Source organism: Caretta caretta, chromosome 4 (assembly GCF_965140235.1).
Source record: "Caretta caretta isolate rCarCar2 chromosome 4, rCarCar1.hap1, whole genome shotgun sequence".
NCBI lineage: Eukaryota > Metazoa > Chordata > Testudines > Cheloniidae > Caretta > Caretta caretta.
This window is the reverse complement of record NC_134209.1, coordinates 34,205,832-34,223,330: the sequence shown is the minus strand read 5'-3', so window position 1 is coordinate 34,223,330 and position 17,499 is coordinate 34,205,832. Positions and strand designations below refer to the sequence as shown.

Here is a 17,499-nt window from a genome sequence, read left to right as displayed (position 1 = left end):
TATTTCCCTATCTCACAAGGGCGTCAAGCAGAGAATTTCAGGTGAGATACTGTGGTAATGGGGGGTGCCAGATGAGAACCTAGGTAGCTATTGATTTTCTCTCTGGTCTGTGAGATTATTCCATGAAGTACATTGCTCTCTAATTTTAGGGCATTGGTTCAGATTTAGGGATTCCATAGGATATTAATCAGCCTCACCACTTCCTGTAGCACTCTGGGTTTCCGTCGGCAGTCTCCCTTACAAACACTAATCCGGTTTAGTTGATGAAATATGACGAGATCACAGCCTAAGATAATATGATTTAGACCGACCAGTCTTGATTTGCATTGTGAGTGCCTCCATGCACCTCACCCTGTTGCTCACAAAACTCTATGACCCATTGTTATGGACACCTATTTTACTAAAATGTTTAAAAATCCTGCACACAAGATTAAGAAACCCAACGAGCTGGGTTTACTGTAGGGTTAACAAGGGGAATAGTCTGAATGTTGGTTGTGATTCAGTTGTTTTCTTGGGGCCTTTATACATTATCCTGGATTAGGAAAGCTTACAGATAAGGAAAAGTATGTTTTACTTTTAAAGGTAGTCCACTTTGTGAACCTGTAAGAAATTAAAGCAAACCCAACAAATAATAGTGCAGTTTTGGACTATTCATTGCTCTGCATACAGGGGGAGTTCTGACATAGAAAGGTACACTTATAATTTTGCCTGCTTTACAGTATCCCAAGTAAGCATGGAAGGCTGAGAAAATATTGCATCATAGATCTGATGTATTGAATGACGTAAAATTAGCATTTCCATTAGTCAAGACAAAAGAGCTGACCTCAGACACGTTGGCCCTGACCACGCTATGGTACACCCCCAGAATAGCAATCACCTTTTCTTGAGTTGCATGAGGACTTGTTTTGTTTTGTTTTGAGAGCCATACTATAGTTGAGCCCCTTCTTAGTCTCTTGGATCTTTTTATAATGTGGTTCTCTGGAGAGAGAAAAAAAAAGCTTTTCCATATTGTTCAGGGAAACAGTGAACTCTGACTGCAACAACTGTGTTTCGCCGGCACAGTTTAACCCACAAAGCAGTCTAGATAGATATTCTATATGGGATATGTTAAATTGGTTGGGTTATTGGAATTACTTTATACGCAACTCATGTTTTCATAAAGAATAATTTGTATTTTCAGTGGAGTTGCAATAATTTAAACACTTGTCAATAGTTCAGAGTAAAATTTGTATCACATTGTTTTGAAAGGAAGGAGAGATGTTTGCAGGGTTTGTTTCCTACCCCGCAATATATACCATGACTGACAGAGCTATTTTACCTAGCTTTTTAGTCATTTTATTGCCTTGCTATTTGTGCTGAGTATAAATGATGGGAACAGGATACCCATGAAATGCAAGAGGAATGATCTAGTGCAGACTGGAGCACAACAAATTTCAAGCATTCATGTTTATCTTAGAGAAATGAGTAATTTAGGCCGTGATCCTGCAAATACTTACGCGCATAACTGTACTTGTGACTAACCCCAATGAGTGTATGTAATAAAGTGCATAAGTGTTTGTAGGATAAGGGCCTCCGTTTGCCCATTGCTTTTCTTTTAGACGAAGCTATGTAAGTTATCTCTTAGCTGTGTTTTAAGTAACTTTCACCAAATCAGTTTTCTCCTTGATGAGGCTTTATATCAAACCTTAGCTTTTGAAATTCTCAGAAGGTGGAATTTTTTAGTTATAATCTAGCAGTGAGTTGGGATAGCATGAAATTTATTTGAAAACTAAAGAACCCTGTCCCATATGTCATTAATGCTGGCTGAATGAATGTATGAAACTCTAGCAACAATTTAAAATCATGGTTCAGTTAATGAAAGCTGAAGTGTTGTGAACAATCCAATAGAAAACTTGATATTAATTTGGGTGCTCTAAGTGACTACATCATGATTGATATTAAAGTAAATAATAAAGAAATTAATATTAATTTGGCCATTAGTTTAAGATAGTAATGAAAATACACAACCCAAATGAATACAGATTGAGAATACTGTAATTAAATAAGGGGCATATTCTGCCACCTGTACTTGTGAGGACATAGGCACATGGCTACCCACAGAGTAAGTTATGATTTCATTTTAAATGAGGCAGAATCTGGTCCTATAAAAATAAATCAACAAAACAAAATAGGCCATATACCAAAAAAGTTTCTAGACCATGTAGGCTGAGATTGAGTTAGGTCAGACATTGAGTGCTTCTGAATGTATCTGAGAATTTGGGGAGAATGCAGTTTAGGTCTAAACTTGACTCAGTGCCCCTGTCAATCTCACACTAATTTCCATGGAAATTCGACAGGCGATATGATGAGAGGCACAGCTCTAGTACTTACAGTTCTTGCTTTAAAGGATGTTTGCTATTTTTTTCTTCCGGTACATCTTACATATTCAAATACGACACCAGAGGTGAGACTCATTCCTGCTCCAGCCCTTTACACCAGGTAAAGGGGCTAAAGTAGTTCTACAAAGTTCTGGATCCAGCCAGGAGAGAATTTCCTCAGTGAAGGAACTGAGGAAGACAGTCACAGGCTGCTTTTTGAAGATCTCCACGAAAGCCCTGGCATAGCAGGTATAGCGGATAAGGGGTGTGCTGAGGGCAGGGCCTCAGAATGTACCGGTAGTTCTGTAAAGATTTTGGGCAGCTCTGCTGCCATAAGTTAGAGAGACCCCCCAGGGCTGTCCGAACTACACCAGGGACTGCTTAAAGCCATCCTAGTCCTCCCTCCCAGTGCGCTAAGGCACAGTATAGAATGTCACCTGTAAGTTTGTATAGCACCCAGGCCAATGGGACCTCCACCTTCTTGGCCTCTATGGGTTACCACAATATAAATGTTAAATAATGCACACCTTAAATTGAAGAATGCAGACGCAGTTTGACATTTCCATGTTATTTAGGACAAACAGGAGGAAAAGCAAGTTTAGAAAACAATTTTATTAGACAAATTATTTAGACAAATTATACACAGAAAGCTCTGCCACTTGTAACTGAGGCCTCCAAAAAGTGTTGTGTATTTGTTTTATAGGCAACACATCAAAATAGGCCTATTTTAAATAGTGTACATGATTAACAGTTTGTTTATAGCTAAAATCACTGCAACATCTGGTATGTCCCTACATAGCTTGTTGTAAAGAAATTTCTTTTTTTTTTCTTTTTTTTTTTTTAAATCAGAGTTGTGTACGAGTTCATGAATGTTACAAGGGGAAACAAGTTGTGCATGCTTTTAGACACTTGCTACCCTGGAAACAAAATGGCCGTTTGCATGATAAGAAATTGTTCTGCCTTACACAGTAGACAATATCTGAAGATTTAGTACAAAAACATTGATGGTACAAGATGCTCCCCCAGAACAGAATTAGCATCAAAACAGAATAGAGCTGAAGAATATACCTTTTAATTTCCCCTAAAGCAAATCACATAGGCTGATTCCTATATCAGTTCTAGCCATAGAATGAGTTAGGTTAACATAAGTGTATGGTTGTGTAAAAAACAAAAAAAAACAAACAAACAAAAGGAAGGAACTCAGCACGGGAGAAGTTGCTTGTTCTCTGCTTAACGGATTGCAGACTGAAAGCTCATTCTACATTTCTAACAGATAGGAGTGTTACTTTAAGAAGCTTGTGCCAAAGCAGACACATTTTTTGCTCTCATTGCTGTTCTTTCATCGTTCTACACAGTTGACACTGATATAAAAATTACACAGCTCCTCTAAATACAAATCAATATAGGAAGGGTTAAAATGATAGCTCGATCCATTTTTTTCTTAGCATAATATATGACTGTAATTTAAGGCCACATCAATATTTCTCAAGGGTTTTTTGTCCCAGTAACACCATTATTGTAGTGATTGATGGTACTGATTTGGAAAAGAACTTCTTAACCTTCTATGATCTACATTTAAACTTCTCTAGAGCTGTATTAGTTATCCATGGATGTGGTTTAACTAAGAGAGTTTTCCATTGGTTAAATTAATTAAATGTAAAATTACCAGGTTTAGCCTTCTACACTGCTGAATAGCCAATGCAAAACCTAATCAAATGAGTTACATCTGGGTACAAACATTAAATTAACCCGGATGTTCTAATAAAAAAAAGTATAAAATAAGCTCTGTTGGCAAACAATGCAAGTCAGAATAATATTAAAGCCAATCTCTTTTCTAAACAAAAAGACCCCCTGCACTGTATATCTTTTCTGTATACAACACATTTTTACTAAAGCTTTATTAAATGAATTGCAATAGCAACGGCTGCCATTTTATAGATATATATACACATACGTATGTATATATATTTATGTGATACTAATTTATTTAACACAACAGAGGCTTCTGTCATATGATACAGTTTACTGTACATAAGAAAAACTTTTAACACTGTACAATCACATAAAGGTCATATGCACTGTTGCAGTGCAAAAGTAGATTTAACTGTAGTCTTTACTGGCATAGTAATGGCTTTTTGTAATCCTACAAAACTGCATTCTCATATTGTGTGGCCTGAATAGTTTTTTTTTTCTTTTTTCCTTTTTTTAAATTTATTTTTCTTTTACTGCAGGGTTTGCCTTTGGTCCACAGTTAAAAGGACACACAACAGCAGTGGAGCACTGAATGGATGCAGCAGAACAAATGTAAAGGACGGAAGTTATTGCAATTATATAAAAAATGGAGAAAGAGGGGAGATGCAAACGCCCTTCTGCGAAATAACCCTCTAACTTTTATGCATACTCAGTGCACATTTCCTATACTTAAAGTATATGAAAAGTGTATGAATATAAAACTAGTGTGGTTTCTTTTTTTTTTTTTTTTTTAAAGAAACAGGTGACAAGAGAAGAGCGAGGAGGAGACAGAGAAAGCAGGGGACAGAAGGAGAAATAGTGAGTTGTTACTAAGAATCCTGATTTTTTTTTTAAAAGTTACATCCATGTTAGTCCCACAATATTACAGCTGCTCCTTGCAAAGGGAGTCCTAAAAAGAAACAATGAAGAAACTTGGTCTGAAGCTCATATGGAGGTGCCTCGGTCTGGGTCATTACCGATATTGAGCCCCAGAGTAGGAGTTGGTTGGTATGGGATAGACGACATTGTTTTGATAGGACTTCTGAAAAAGCCCCCGTTAGGTGCCCTGTGCCTAAAAGGGCCAGTTCGGTGCTCAGGCATGTTGCCAAAGGAGAAACCAGAAGCGGCTTTAGCTGACAGCGTACGGCTAAGAGTCTGGATCTGTTCTGGTATGAAGGTTGTTGTGGTGATATGAGTGTTCCTGAAGTCACTGATTTGCTCCAGTGCTTGGCGTGTGGGCAAAGTGTCAATGTCCAGCGGGGTCAAATCAATTGACGAGGTGGAAAACTGTTTATGGGGGCTGTCGTCATCTGTGCACAGGCTGTTAACACGTCTGTGAAGATGTTCCAGGTCAATTTCCTTGTCATCCTGGAAAAGAAAAAGAAGACAGGCCATTTATTGTTGCCACTTTTTGCTGGACTGAATCTTTACAGTGGAACCAGAACTGTGCAGGAAATGTGACTAAAACTTCATCTAACTTAAACTAAAACTTTGTGCCATGGGCGGCCAGTGACCCAGCCGTTGGGGGAGGCTAGTCCCTGGCCTTTCCCCTTGTGCCTGACAGGCCCTGCCCCATCTCCTCTCCTTTTGCCTCCTTCCCCGCAGGAGCCCAGAGCACCCCCACCACAGCCCCCGCCTCAGTGCCAGCTGCTCCAAGTCCCTGTGGGAGGCAGGCTGGCCAGCCTGGGCCAGTGCAGTGCAGGAGGGAACCTGGGGGCGGGGCCATGCTAGGCTGTTTGGGGAGACACAGTCTCCTCCAGCCTAGGATGCCTGCCACCCATGCTTTGTGCTAATTTACAACAGCTGAGGTCAGGTATAAACATCTGTGGTGTAAATCTTTCCAACTGACTGGACTAGAAAGAACACAGGTGCTGTCTAACCTTATAATTCACCTATTTTCAAACCCAGCATCTTAAGTACTAAGCTGTAGGTGCTACAAATAGATGCCTATCATGAAAGTACATGTTTAGAGCCAGGGTATGTGTGATTTAGATTAACGACAGCTTGGTAATAATCAGCTTCCTATAATGAAGATGAAGTGTAAACTCAGATGGCTGGGGTGATACCAGCTTTTCTTGAACTCCATACTGATAACTAAATGTGAGCTTCAGATGGGAGCTTTTGAAGAATAGTAATAGCCTCTTCATCAGTCTTAATTCTGGCTGGGCTCAAATTGATTTTTTTATTTATTAGCTGAAATACAATAAAGCTGAACTTCCAAACCGTTTGGGGAGCGCTGGTGGCGCATTTGCAATGTACCAGAAGAGGATACACAAGATAATTTTTAATTGTAATGCCAACAGTGGGTTTGATTCTCCTCCTAGTTACAGGGGAGCAACTCCGCTGACTCCAGTGGAATCACACTGGTGCAGGTAATAGGAGAATCAGGTCCATTGTACGTACTTGGATGTGGGATCACACCCTCCTATCCTTGCTCTTTTTCTTCCATAAACTACCCCAAAGGAATTCAATTTAAAAAAATGATGTTATGCTCGTGTTACAGCAGAGACTTTAAATGCACAAAAGTAAAAAGATACAAAGCCATGGGCCCCAAAGTAACTGTACATCACCTGTAGGCCACATATATATTAATACTGAACTGCAAAGCGTAACTCAGAACTGAGTTAAGCATAGAAATATGCAAGGGATGTCCCCACTAATCAGACTGTGGGGCTTATTCATCACAGAATGAAGTTTTAACTAATCTTCTCAAAATTCACTTTCGTTTCCATGAAATCTACTGACTCTTCCAGACCAAACAGAGAAGTGTCACAATGCATCATTCTAGGATATCAGAGATACCAGAAATTATAACAGCACAGGCCATAGTGGTGCGTTTTTGATTTGCAAGCTTGATTACTGCAACTCCTTGTAGGTTTGATTCAAAGGTCATTGAATCAATGGAAAGACTCCCATTGATGTCCGTGAGGTTTAGATCACTGTGTCTAGGAATGAACCCACGTCCCCTGAAAAAACTCCATATAGTACAACATGTGACAGCCCATCTGCTTAGCAAGACTGGTCACCAAATCTCTCTGTACTGAATACTGAGTCCAGTTCAAGGTCTGCGTTCTGTTATTCATGGTCCTTGATACTTAAGAGACCACTTTTCCTTCTTTGACCAGGACCTACCGTGACACCCGTGGCTGGCCCATGCCAGCTGACTCAGGCTCACAGGGCTTGGGCTAAGGATGGTTAAATTGCAGTGTAGACTTCCAGACTCGGTCTGGAGACCGGGCTATAGGACCCTGTGAGGTGGGAGGGTCCCAGAGCTTGCACTGCAGCCTAAGCCTATGGAACTTACTCCCCCAAGAGATAAAAAGGTACCAGAGACCTCACTATTGTGAGAACTAAACGTGGGATTGACTTTCCCTCTAAAATTTATGCATGCACAGACACGTACAGAGACATACATCACACCCACCGACCGAAACAAAAACAAAACCAACTATACGAATCAAACTATTTCTCCTATAGGCTGAGGAAGAAGATGGAGAAAGATTATGTCTGTTCTTAAATAATTGGGAGGTGCTCACGTGCTATGGTAACAAAGGCCATGCAGTGTTCAGACAGAGGCTCAGTCATAGTGCATAAATCATGATTTTGCCACTGTGCACTGTTTTCAGTCTCCTCTTTTTTCCAATTTTGAAATTTTATAAAATGACTTTTATATGACTAAAATATAAAATAGCAATCAAGGAAATGTTTAAAATTACATCACTGGGGAAATATTGCAGCTTGAGCTAGGTGAATAATGAATTTTTTTGGGCTGCTACCAATTCCAATAAATTGAAAAAAATTGTTTTGGATTGAACATCATCTTTCAAATTTTTTGGTGATTCAAAAAGAAAACAATTTCTTTTCAGGTTGATTGGAACATTTCATTTCAACAAAACTGAAACATTTTGTTTTGCTGTTTACCATCTTTGAACATTTTTGACTTTTAAAATAAAATTAAGGGAAATTTTGAAATGAAAAGTTGTGTTGAATGAAAATATCAAAATGTTTCATTTTGAAAATGTCAGTGTTAAATTTTATAAAAATTTTTTTTTTCACTGAAGCTATTAGGTGAAGTTAATTTGTAAAATATCTCAGTGTTGCCCAATCTGCATTTTTCACCATAAACGTTTCAGTCAAAAGATTTCACATAGCTCTATCTTTAGCTGAGCCTCTAAAGGTCTCTCCAATATTGCTGCTGATTCTTCTACTATAAATGACAATGGGGTCAAACTGGAAAAAAATAAGTAAGTGGTATTCTTCCTGGCTCTGCCCACAACCCAAGCTCTGCACACTCAATCCACCAAGAAGAGAAGTCACTCACAGTAAGATATACGATCATTCCTTTTTCTCTCTTGTGTTTTGGTCAGTAGTGAAATATTCAGCAGTGTTCACATTTAAATTATCATTAGAGTCAACATCCCATTCAGATTAATGGGGAGAGTTCAGTCTTCTCTCAGAGCTATTGGTTAAGGCCGTCTGCGGACTCAGGCAGACATCATTGAATGGGTTACTTCTGGTTCATGACTGGCAGGTTATTTTCACAACCATAGGACAATTATTTTTCAGTATAAATGCTCGGATTCTGGAGCTCAAGATAGCAGCCATCAGGAAAAAGAGCTGGCGTGCTGACCACAAACTGGACCACCATGACCCCTAATTTGGACTAGTGGCCTGAAAGAGCCAATGGATTTCATGGAAGCTAAAATGAAAGTTAGTTAAGATGTAATTCTTTGAATGAGCCCCATAGATGGGATAATGGGGACATTCAGCTTTTATTTTCATACTTAATTCAGTTTTGAGTCAAGCTTTTCACATCAACTTTAAAACATAAATTTAAGAGCAAGTCAATAAACAATATTAAAAAGTACAGGGAGGCCAATTTATAGCAGCTGAGGCAATGATAACTTTGAAGTTCCTGGCTTCCATTAATTTGAAACACACACACATACACAAAATAAGTATCAAGCGTGACGTTTCTGAAAGTTTGGGCTAAGTGACAATTTGGTATATTTTATTATTTAAGCCTTTATTGGTTTTAACTGAGAGTTTCCCATTTCAGAGGAACCCAGTTTAAAGAGAAGAGAGGGTTTTCCTTTTTAACAACAGCGCTTGCCAGAAGTTTAAAAAAAATCTCAGAACTGAAACAGTAAGCAAAAGGTTTTAAAAATTCAAACATCAGTGCTGTAATTAGTGAGTGTAATTAATTCTGTCTGATTATACAGCGTAAGTTTGCGAGGCACAATACTGGGGAAACTGCAGATAATGGCAAAACCATCTCACACAAACTCAAAGTAATATCCTACAACAGGTGTCTATGGCTATGTAGATAGAAAAAGTGTAATTGGTGGTGATGTACTGTAACTTGTCAAACATCTTGGACTGGTATCTGTCAAGGACATTTTAATAATGATTTTTCCCCCCAATGTTGCTTTATCTGGTCTTTTACAGAGCTAAAACTTCACCACCAGGGTAAGCAATTTGTTTTAAGACTAGGATTCAGGGGGCTGGTAATGAGATACCTGAATTATCATGGAAATCATTCTACAGACACAGATAGAGAGAACCAAACTCAGACCTACTATAAAATGGCACATCTTCCTCTAAAATAGAGGTCTATAGTCCTTGGGAACTCTTTTAGAATTCCCTGACCAAGATGTTAAAAAATGGGTGTCTGTATTCAGGTTTCTAAATAAATCTGGCTTGGGTTTCCAAAGGGCTGAGCACCCTCAGCTGCCCTTGGCTTCAGTAGATGTTGAGAGCAGAAATGAATAGGAGTGCAGGTTCCTCTGCACCTCCAGAAATCATACCAAGTTCATTTAGGAGCCTAAATATGGATTTAGGAGTTTAGCTTTGGTAACTTGTTTTTGAAAGTCTGAGCTATTGCATTTGGGGGGCATGTTTTGAATGCCAGAGTGAAAGAGACCTTTCACACTCATTGGCAAAACCTGGAGCTGATCCACAATAGCAGGCATAATGTACTAATTACTAACATAGTCTACTACTAATTGTTGTGTTCTATTGAGAACAGTTCCTTGTAACACCAGTATATAGTATTTATTTTCTTTTTTCATTTCTTTCTAGCTTTTCTAAAAAGGAGAGTCAGATTTCACGATTCAGATTTTGAGTGACCTTGCTCATCTTACAAATCAGAAAGCTATGGAATTATCTCAGAACCTATGTTTTCCTTCCCCCTTTAGTGCTATAAATTCAAGACAAAAGTATGCAGATAGCATGAAGATATTCCACAATAAATGAAGGGGTCCTATACCTCTTTTGAAGGAACCCGGGAGCCTTTCCTTTTATTCCACCATGTTTCCAGCATTGCAATGAAACAGGAGAGGACAATCCCAGCAGCCAAGATACAAAACACCCCTGCAAAGCTCTTTATGTCCAGGGCACCTCCTTTCTGTTTGGTATCCACTGATGAGTATAGGTCACACTGACCATTCTTCGGCCACCACTTATGCTTCAGTATATCCATGTCTCCATTTTGCTGAAGTTCTAAAATCCTTGGGGAGAAAGCACAGAATCACCAGTTAGGTCAATGACAACTGAAGCCTACATTTGTACAACTGAAAACATAGAAGTGGTTGAGAACGTGACCATACCACTATTCCATCCCATGTATGTGGACGGCAAAATAGATGAGTATAAAAGGGATGACTAATAAGCCAGAGGAGGAAGTTTCTTGGCTGGAATACTGGGCATGGTGCCCACCCCCTGTATTTCTTTTTCTTCTTTTAATTACCTTCAGTGGAAGTTATGTGTATTTCTAATTGCATTTCAAACACAGAATAGCATATTCCTTTTTTCTTGCTAGCCAATTTCTGTAATTTGGGCTTGTTACATACAGAGTAATATTTTGGGCTTTATTAGTTTGAAAAGAAACAATTTGCTTTGCAAAGCAAGGACATTGCCAGACTGTGCCCTGGCAAATTTGACTGAAAAAGGGAAAGTTAGTTTGGAAGATTCATTTAAAATTCCACTTAAGACCGTTCTTAAGCAGTTTGGGTCCATATTGCCTTAGTGAGAGCCTCTCCTCCCTGAGCGAGTCTGTGGCAGCTGCAATCAGTTAAGGCTCTTGAGTTCACATACCTCCACTCCAGGAAGTGGCTGGTGGCAGGGCAGGGGACTTTGAAGTAAGGGTCTTTTCTCCCACCCTTGCTCTAAAAGACCATGAATTTATTGGTTAAGCTACAAGGCCCATATATTTTGCCAGGCCTTTCATGGAAGGAGAGATATGGGTTGAAAGGGGAGAAATTTATTTTGAGAGGATCTTTTTTGTGCTTATTGATCGAAACAAACCTTTAATTAACCAAAATAAATAATTCAGTAATTACATTTCTAAAACTGATAAAATAAAATGGAATTTCCCCTCTAACGCAAATTATCTGTGTTTCTTACTAATGTTGGCAGGAAAACTAATCAGTTGCATGGTCATTTGAAAAACACTATGCAAAAAATGAAGCACATACATACATGCAAAGTCCTGGAACTTTCTCATTCAAAACCCGTTCAAACATTTTGGCCTTTGTACTTTTATCTTTGTGAATTACACTATATGCCAGATACATAAACCAGTAATGGAAAAACAGTATGGGGGCTGACTGTTTTGTTCTCAGTGGCAGCTCTACGCCTTGAGCAATGCTATTTTCTTCCTTTTCTTTGGTCGGTAATAGACAAACATCTGGAATGAATGTGCTATCCTCATTAATTAAATGATTTTCCATTTGTCAGTATAATTCCTGATTATACAAGACATCTTTTTAAACAATAGAAATTTGCTACAAATATCAAACTTTAGCTCATTCTGTAAGACAGCAGTTCATTCCGAATTGTATCCCTGGTAATGATTTTAATTAATGAGCAATCATCTATAAGGTTAGTAACTTTAGGGAAATCATTAAAAAAATTAAGCAAAACTAGGAATACCAACTATACAACTTTATACAGCAGGTGTAGAAATGAAGAAATCTCATTACAAAATTCATGTAAAACTGCAGTTGAAATGGAAAATATATACATCAAGGGAAATTATTGGAGCATCAGTGGTAATTTGATCAAATGTATTAACTTTATCAAGACAAAAGGCCAGATCCTGGTCCTACTGGACTCAGTGGGTACTTTGTCATTGACTCCAGTAGAATCAAGATTTGGACCCAAAAGAACAGCCACAACGTTATCAGATTTGTGAATATTGCCAAATGTTTCTGTAGCTTTGGAATTACTACTTTAGAGATTTTTGAAAGTGAAAAATGTTCTTTAACTGGAATCCCCTGGAAGCTAATAAGATGTGAAGAATCTTATGTTGAACCTGGAGGCACCAATATGATTTTGTGGTGTGTGAACATTCCACAAGATGGCACTCTGTGCACAAAATTACACACTTCTGCAGCAATTACTGTTCTGGGCATATGAACTATACTAATAATTCCAGGCTGTAAACACAGATTTTAATAATTTTAATGTTTGATTTTTGTATTTAATAACTAGTTATAATAGACTAAATACACTTCCTCAATGGAACATGAAAATATGATGTCCACTATGGTTGACGCTGGGCTTCTGAAACAGCATTAAACTGTTTACAAGTGAACTTTTCCATTAGTACTCTGCTCTGTGGATACTGCAATGTCAGAATAGAATAATATTACAATGAACCAACACTAGCCAGAAGTCTATAGGTATAGCTGGAAGTCTCTAGGTAGGCTGCATGATTTTCAACTGTCCTGATGTGTTACAATATTAGAAAGCTTGGCATTAAAGACGAAGTCTAGAAAGTTGAACTGCAGTAATCTTGCTTTACTGAAAAATGTGACCTTTAAAACTTAGTTATTGATAGACTCTGGATCTTAAAATATTTTTCTTTAGCAGGTAAGCTGTATTCTAACATTTTTCAAAGTAATGATGTAAAAACTACCCCCAAAAACATAAAGTATATATTGAATTCTTTTCTTTCTGTATTACCCAGGCTTTATAGCACCTAATGCTACATCACAAATTTCATTGGGCAGGGAGTGAAATCTCGTGATTAGAGCAAGCATGTAGGAGAGGCGACTGTTTCCAGCTCTGCTACTCTCCTTTAAACCTCTCTGTACTTCAGTGTACCCTTCTTTAAGATTATTACAGAGCCCAACCATTCTCCAACTGAAGACAACGGGAACAGAAGCAGGTTCACAATAATACTACCTACATTACAGATTTGTTGGAAGACATAATTACTGCTTTGAGATCCCCAAAGAAAAGATGATGATATTAGGATTGCAAAGCATTATTACAACGATCAAAGCAACTGGGGGAGTGCCATTTTCAGATCTCACTTTTGCATTTGTTCCGTCTGAGTTATAACTGACTAAATCTAGAGAGAGATGTAATGGTACATTTACAGTGGGGTCAGGAGCTATTTTCCTAGGTGGTTTGAGATGGCATGCGATACTGAACGCCAGCCTCTTGTGTACCAGGACATGTTAACTAGAGGAAATTACTTCTGCTGAATGCTTCTTTTCACTGAAAACAAAAGCCGCGAGCAAGTGCTAGAGCTCAGGTTGCTCCTAGTCTCCAAATTAATGTTATGGAAATCTTTACCCATGTGCAGCAGGAATGGGAAAGCTTTAGATTAATAGAGCATTAGCTGCTCAGCATAATGAGGAAATTGATGGTCTTTTGGTTAAGACACGAGGACTCAAGTTCCGTGTTCAGTTCCCAGCTTCACCACAGACTTCACGTATGACCTTGGGCAAGTCACGAGGGGACACATTTTCAAGAACTGAGGAGTGGCAGTTGGGACCAGATTTCCCCCCAAAGGAAGCTCCAAATGAAGCTAAGCTCTTATGAGAATCGGGCCTTGATTGTGAGTGCTGAGCTTTTATGCAATCTGGCCACTGCTCTTGATGGACGTCAGGTCCCCATTTGTAAAATGTGGATAACACCACTTCCCTACCCCACAGGGGCATTGTGAAGTTAAAATTGTTAATGACTGTGAGTCTTTCCCTTACTACAGTGATGAGGACCATCTCAATACCTTGATGGAAAGATAATGAAAGTAGATACTCTGAACCAGTCGGAACTCAGATAGCAATCATGCTGTGCTGTGATCAAATTATTTTGGTCATTTTTGTTCCATGACAAAAAGTGAGACCACATCATCAAATACCTCAACCTTCTGAGTGACCACGAATGTCCTCATTCGCCAGACATTGGCCCATGGTAACTTCCCTTTGAACTGTTCTAGATGCCGAGGAGTGGCTTAAAGCTGCTGTGAAGAATGATGGCGTTACCTGTATTATTTTTTATGAATATCACAGGCATTCAGTTACCTGTTAGAAATTATCCTGCCTCACTGCACGGAGTTAAATCAAAGGAGGCTGTTAAGGGGGGAAACAAAACAATGACAAGGATAAGGTATCTCCAAATAGAATACCCAGGAAACAATACTTAAGAAAACAATGGGGGAGCTATTTCATTGGGAAATGCCCACCTGCCTGGCTCCAATCAGACTAGGACGTTAATTTCTTCCAGGCCTAAGCCTAGGATCAAGAGGGCACTAAACCATTTAAGACCTTGGCCCAGAGAGGAAGAAAGTCGGAGTGGGCAAGAGGTCAGAGGGAGAAGTGCAGAGTCTGATGGGGTCTAAATTAGCTGTTACCACTCAAGAAAGATCTTGGAGTCACTGTGGATACTTCTCTGAAAATATCTGATCAATGTGCAGTGGCAGTCAAAAAAGCTAAGAATGTTAGGAACCATTAGGAAAGGGATAGATAAGAAGACAGAAAATGTAATGCCACTATATAAATTCATGGTACACCCTCACCCTGAATACTGCGTGCAGTTCTGAGCACCCCATCTCAAAAAAAGATATATTAGAATTGGAAAAGGCACAGAAAAGGGCAACAAAAATGATTGAGGTTATGAAACAGCTTCCGTATGAAGAGAGATTAAAAAGACTGGGACTTTTCGATCTCAAAAAAAGAGATGACGAATGGTGTATGTTTGAGATCTATACAATGGTGACTGGTGTGAAGGAAGTGTTATTTACTTCCTCACACAACACAAAAACCAAAGGTCACCCAATGAAATTAATAGACAGCAGGTTTAAAAACAAACAAAAGAAGTACTTTTTCACACAACGCACAGTCAACCTGTGGAACTCATTGCCAGGCGATCTTGCGAAGGTCAGAATTATAATGGAATTTAAAAATGAACTACATACATTCATGAGGGATAGGTCCATCAATGGCTATTAGCCAAGATAGCCAGGGATGCAGTCCCATGCTCTGGGTGTCCCTAGCCTCTGATTGCCAGAAGCTGGGAGTGGATGACGGGATGGTTCACTTGATGATAGCCTGTTCTGTTCATTCCCTCTGAAGCACCTGGCACTGGCCACTGTCGGAAGACAGGATACTGCACTAGCTGTACTATTGGTCTGACGTACTATGGCAGTTCTTATGTTATGTCTCTCTCAGACCAGAGGTGGAGGTAGCTGGACTAGATGGAAACTACCAAAACTTGCAAAGAAAGGAAAAAGTTTGGATGAGACTAGATATGTAAAGACAGTTAGTACCTTTGGGCGAACAGTGTTTGTTTGGAAAAAGTCTTTTTGAGTCACTTTAATTAACTGCTGATCCCAGGCTTAGAGAGGAAACTTCCTTACAGTGCCAACTGCAGTTGGGCCTGTCATGGTAATACAGTTGGAAACGGGGGGGTGCCACCCCAGAATCCAGTCAGAAGGGTAGAGCTATGGGGTTCTATTCAAAGAGAGGTGAAGACAGTGCACTCTGTCATCTGAGGGGTGCATTGGTCACCCTGTTACCATGTCTGGATGGTGGAAATAGGTGTTGTAGCCTCATGATCCAGTCTAAATTGTGGTGAACTGTGGAGTTGCAGGCTGGAAAAATGGAAGATTGAGGCCTGACACTTGGAGGGAGTGCCCACAGGGGGAGAGATCACAGATACAGTTTGCCCCTGAATTGTGACAGCTGCTCTAAGGGGGAAGCTGAGGATACCCTAGATGTGAGGGAATTCACAGCCAGCGCTACGCCACCCTTTCTGAACCCCATTCCTCTCTGGGCTAAGTGGTGTGACCAAAGCAATGTAAATGCAATTACCGTTCAGTGTAGAATGAAACTAAGGTTTAAAAAAACCTGCGGTCCTTACTGTAGGCTATGCGTGGAATTTTCTAAAGCACTAAGTGCTGGTCTAACTCTTCTACTATTGAAGTCAGTGGGAGTTTTGCCATTAACTTCAAAGGGAGCAAAGGCCAACAGTGAGCACACTTGAAAATCCAACCCTATATGTTAGGCTGTAAAGGAGATGTTAGTGTTCCATGTGTAAGAACAGCAGAGGATGCTTGTATTAGATAGGAGTTAAAAGTACTAAATGAGCCCTTTCAGTCATGGGGTACTCCTTAGATGCCTTTTCAGAAATCCCACCCTAAACAATGTTGTCTACAGTGTCACACACCAATTACCTATTATTCTAGGGATCAGAATTGGTAATGAACCAGACGAACAGGTCTACAGATGCTTTAGACCAAGTTGGTTCACTGTTTGTTTTTAGGACTCCATTTGCTGGTGAGCATGTATGGATTTAACTGTTTTTTAAAAATTACAGTTATTAGTAGCAATTTACTATTTCTCTCTCTCTCTCAAATCATTATGCTGTGTACTCTATTCAGACACTGTTCATATTGGAAAAGTTAAATCCAGAAATTAAACTGGAACATAAGGAGTAAACTCTAGTTAATCTGTTCTAGGCCATCTCCTAATGTCACATGAAAAAGATAAGTAAATGAGGAGTTTACAGAAGCTGACCTTCTATGGAAAGAGTGTGCAAAATCATCCTCCACTCACTGAGAAGCAATTGCTTGCAAAATCAAATTAGCAACAGAATGGCGCTTAAGAGTTGTGGTGACTAGTGAACTTTAGTTTTGATATGTTTATGCTAGCTGTAAAAGTCAAACACTCATTACAGAAATGGCAGACATGATCTTTCATAATATGAAAGTTGGTCTGCAAATGGAGAGATAACAAGCATAATGAAAGCAAACTAGAAAGATGCAAGAGAGCTAAAAAAGGACAATGCCTGCTACGGAGACAGAGGGTATAATTGCAATTGGAAAGAGAACACTTTTAGTGATCTTTTAAAATGTCAGTGTCATCCTGGAGCATAGTGTGATACTTGGGTTACAGGGTAGAGAAAAAAAATCTTTCATTTTAGTGTGAGAATCTGGAAACGATCATCTTTGTTCGAAAAAATTAAACTGAATTCCTTCCATTGAGTGTTCTTGTAGTTACCAAAATCCTATCCACACTGCACGGTCAGCACACAAACATACATCATGCAATAGGTGTGAGCTGAGAGATGAATGAGTCACAAAGGGACTGCACTGTGAGAGGGCATCAGTGGTGACCTA

The 17,499-nt window shown here is 39.3% G+C and overlaps 1 protein-coding gene across 4 annotated transcripts in view; it reads right to left on the bottom strand.

Annotated features, from left to right (window-relative positions):
* Positions 1 to 2,950: 2,950 nt before the first annotated feature.
* GRID2 (glutamate ionotropic receptor delta type subunit 2) overlaps positions 2,951 to 17,499 on the bottom strand; it is a 1,039,989-nt gene continuing 1,025,440 nt past the window's right edge. For all 4 annotated transcript variants that reach the window (XM_048847025.2, XM_048847024.2, XM_075127526.1 and 1 more), the window contains 2 exons: positions 10,357 to 10,597; positions 2,951 to 5,456 (listed from right to left, as the gene is read on the bottom strand). In XM_048847025.2, coding sequence (XP_048702982.1) covers positions 5,034 to 5,456; positions 10,357 to 10,597 — 664 coding nt within the window. In that variant the 3' untranslated portion in view covers positions 2,951 to 5,033. The remainder of the gene's footprint in view (positions 5,457 to 10,356; positions 10,598 to 17,499) is intronic.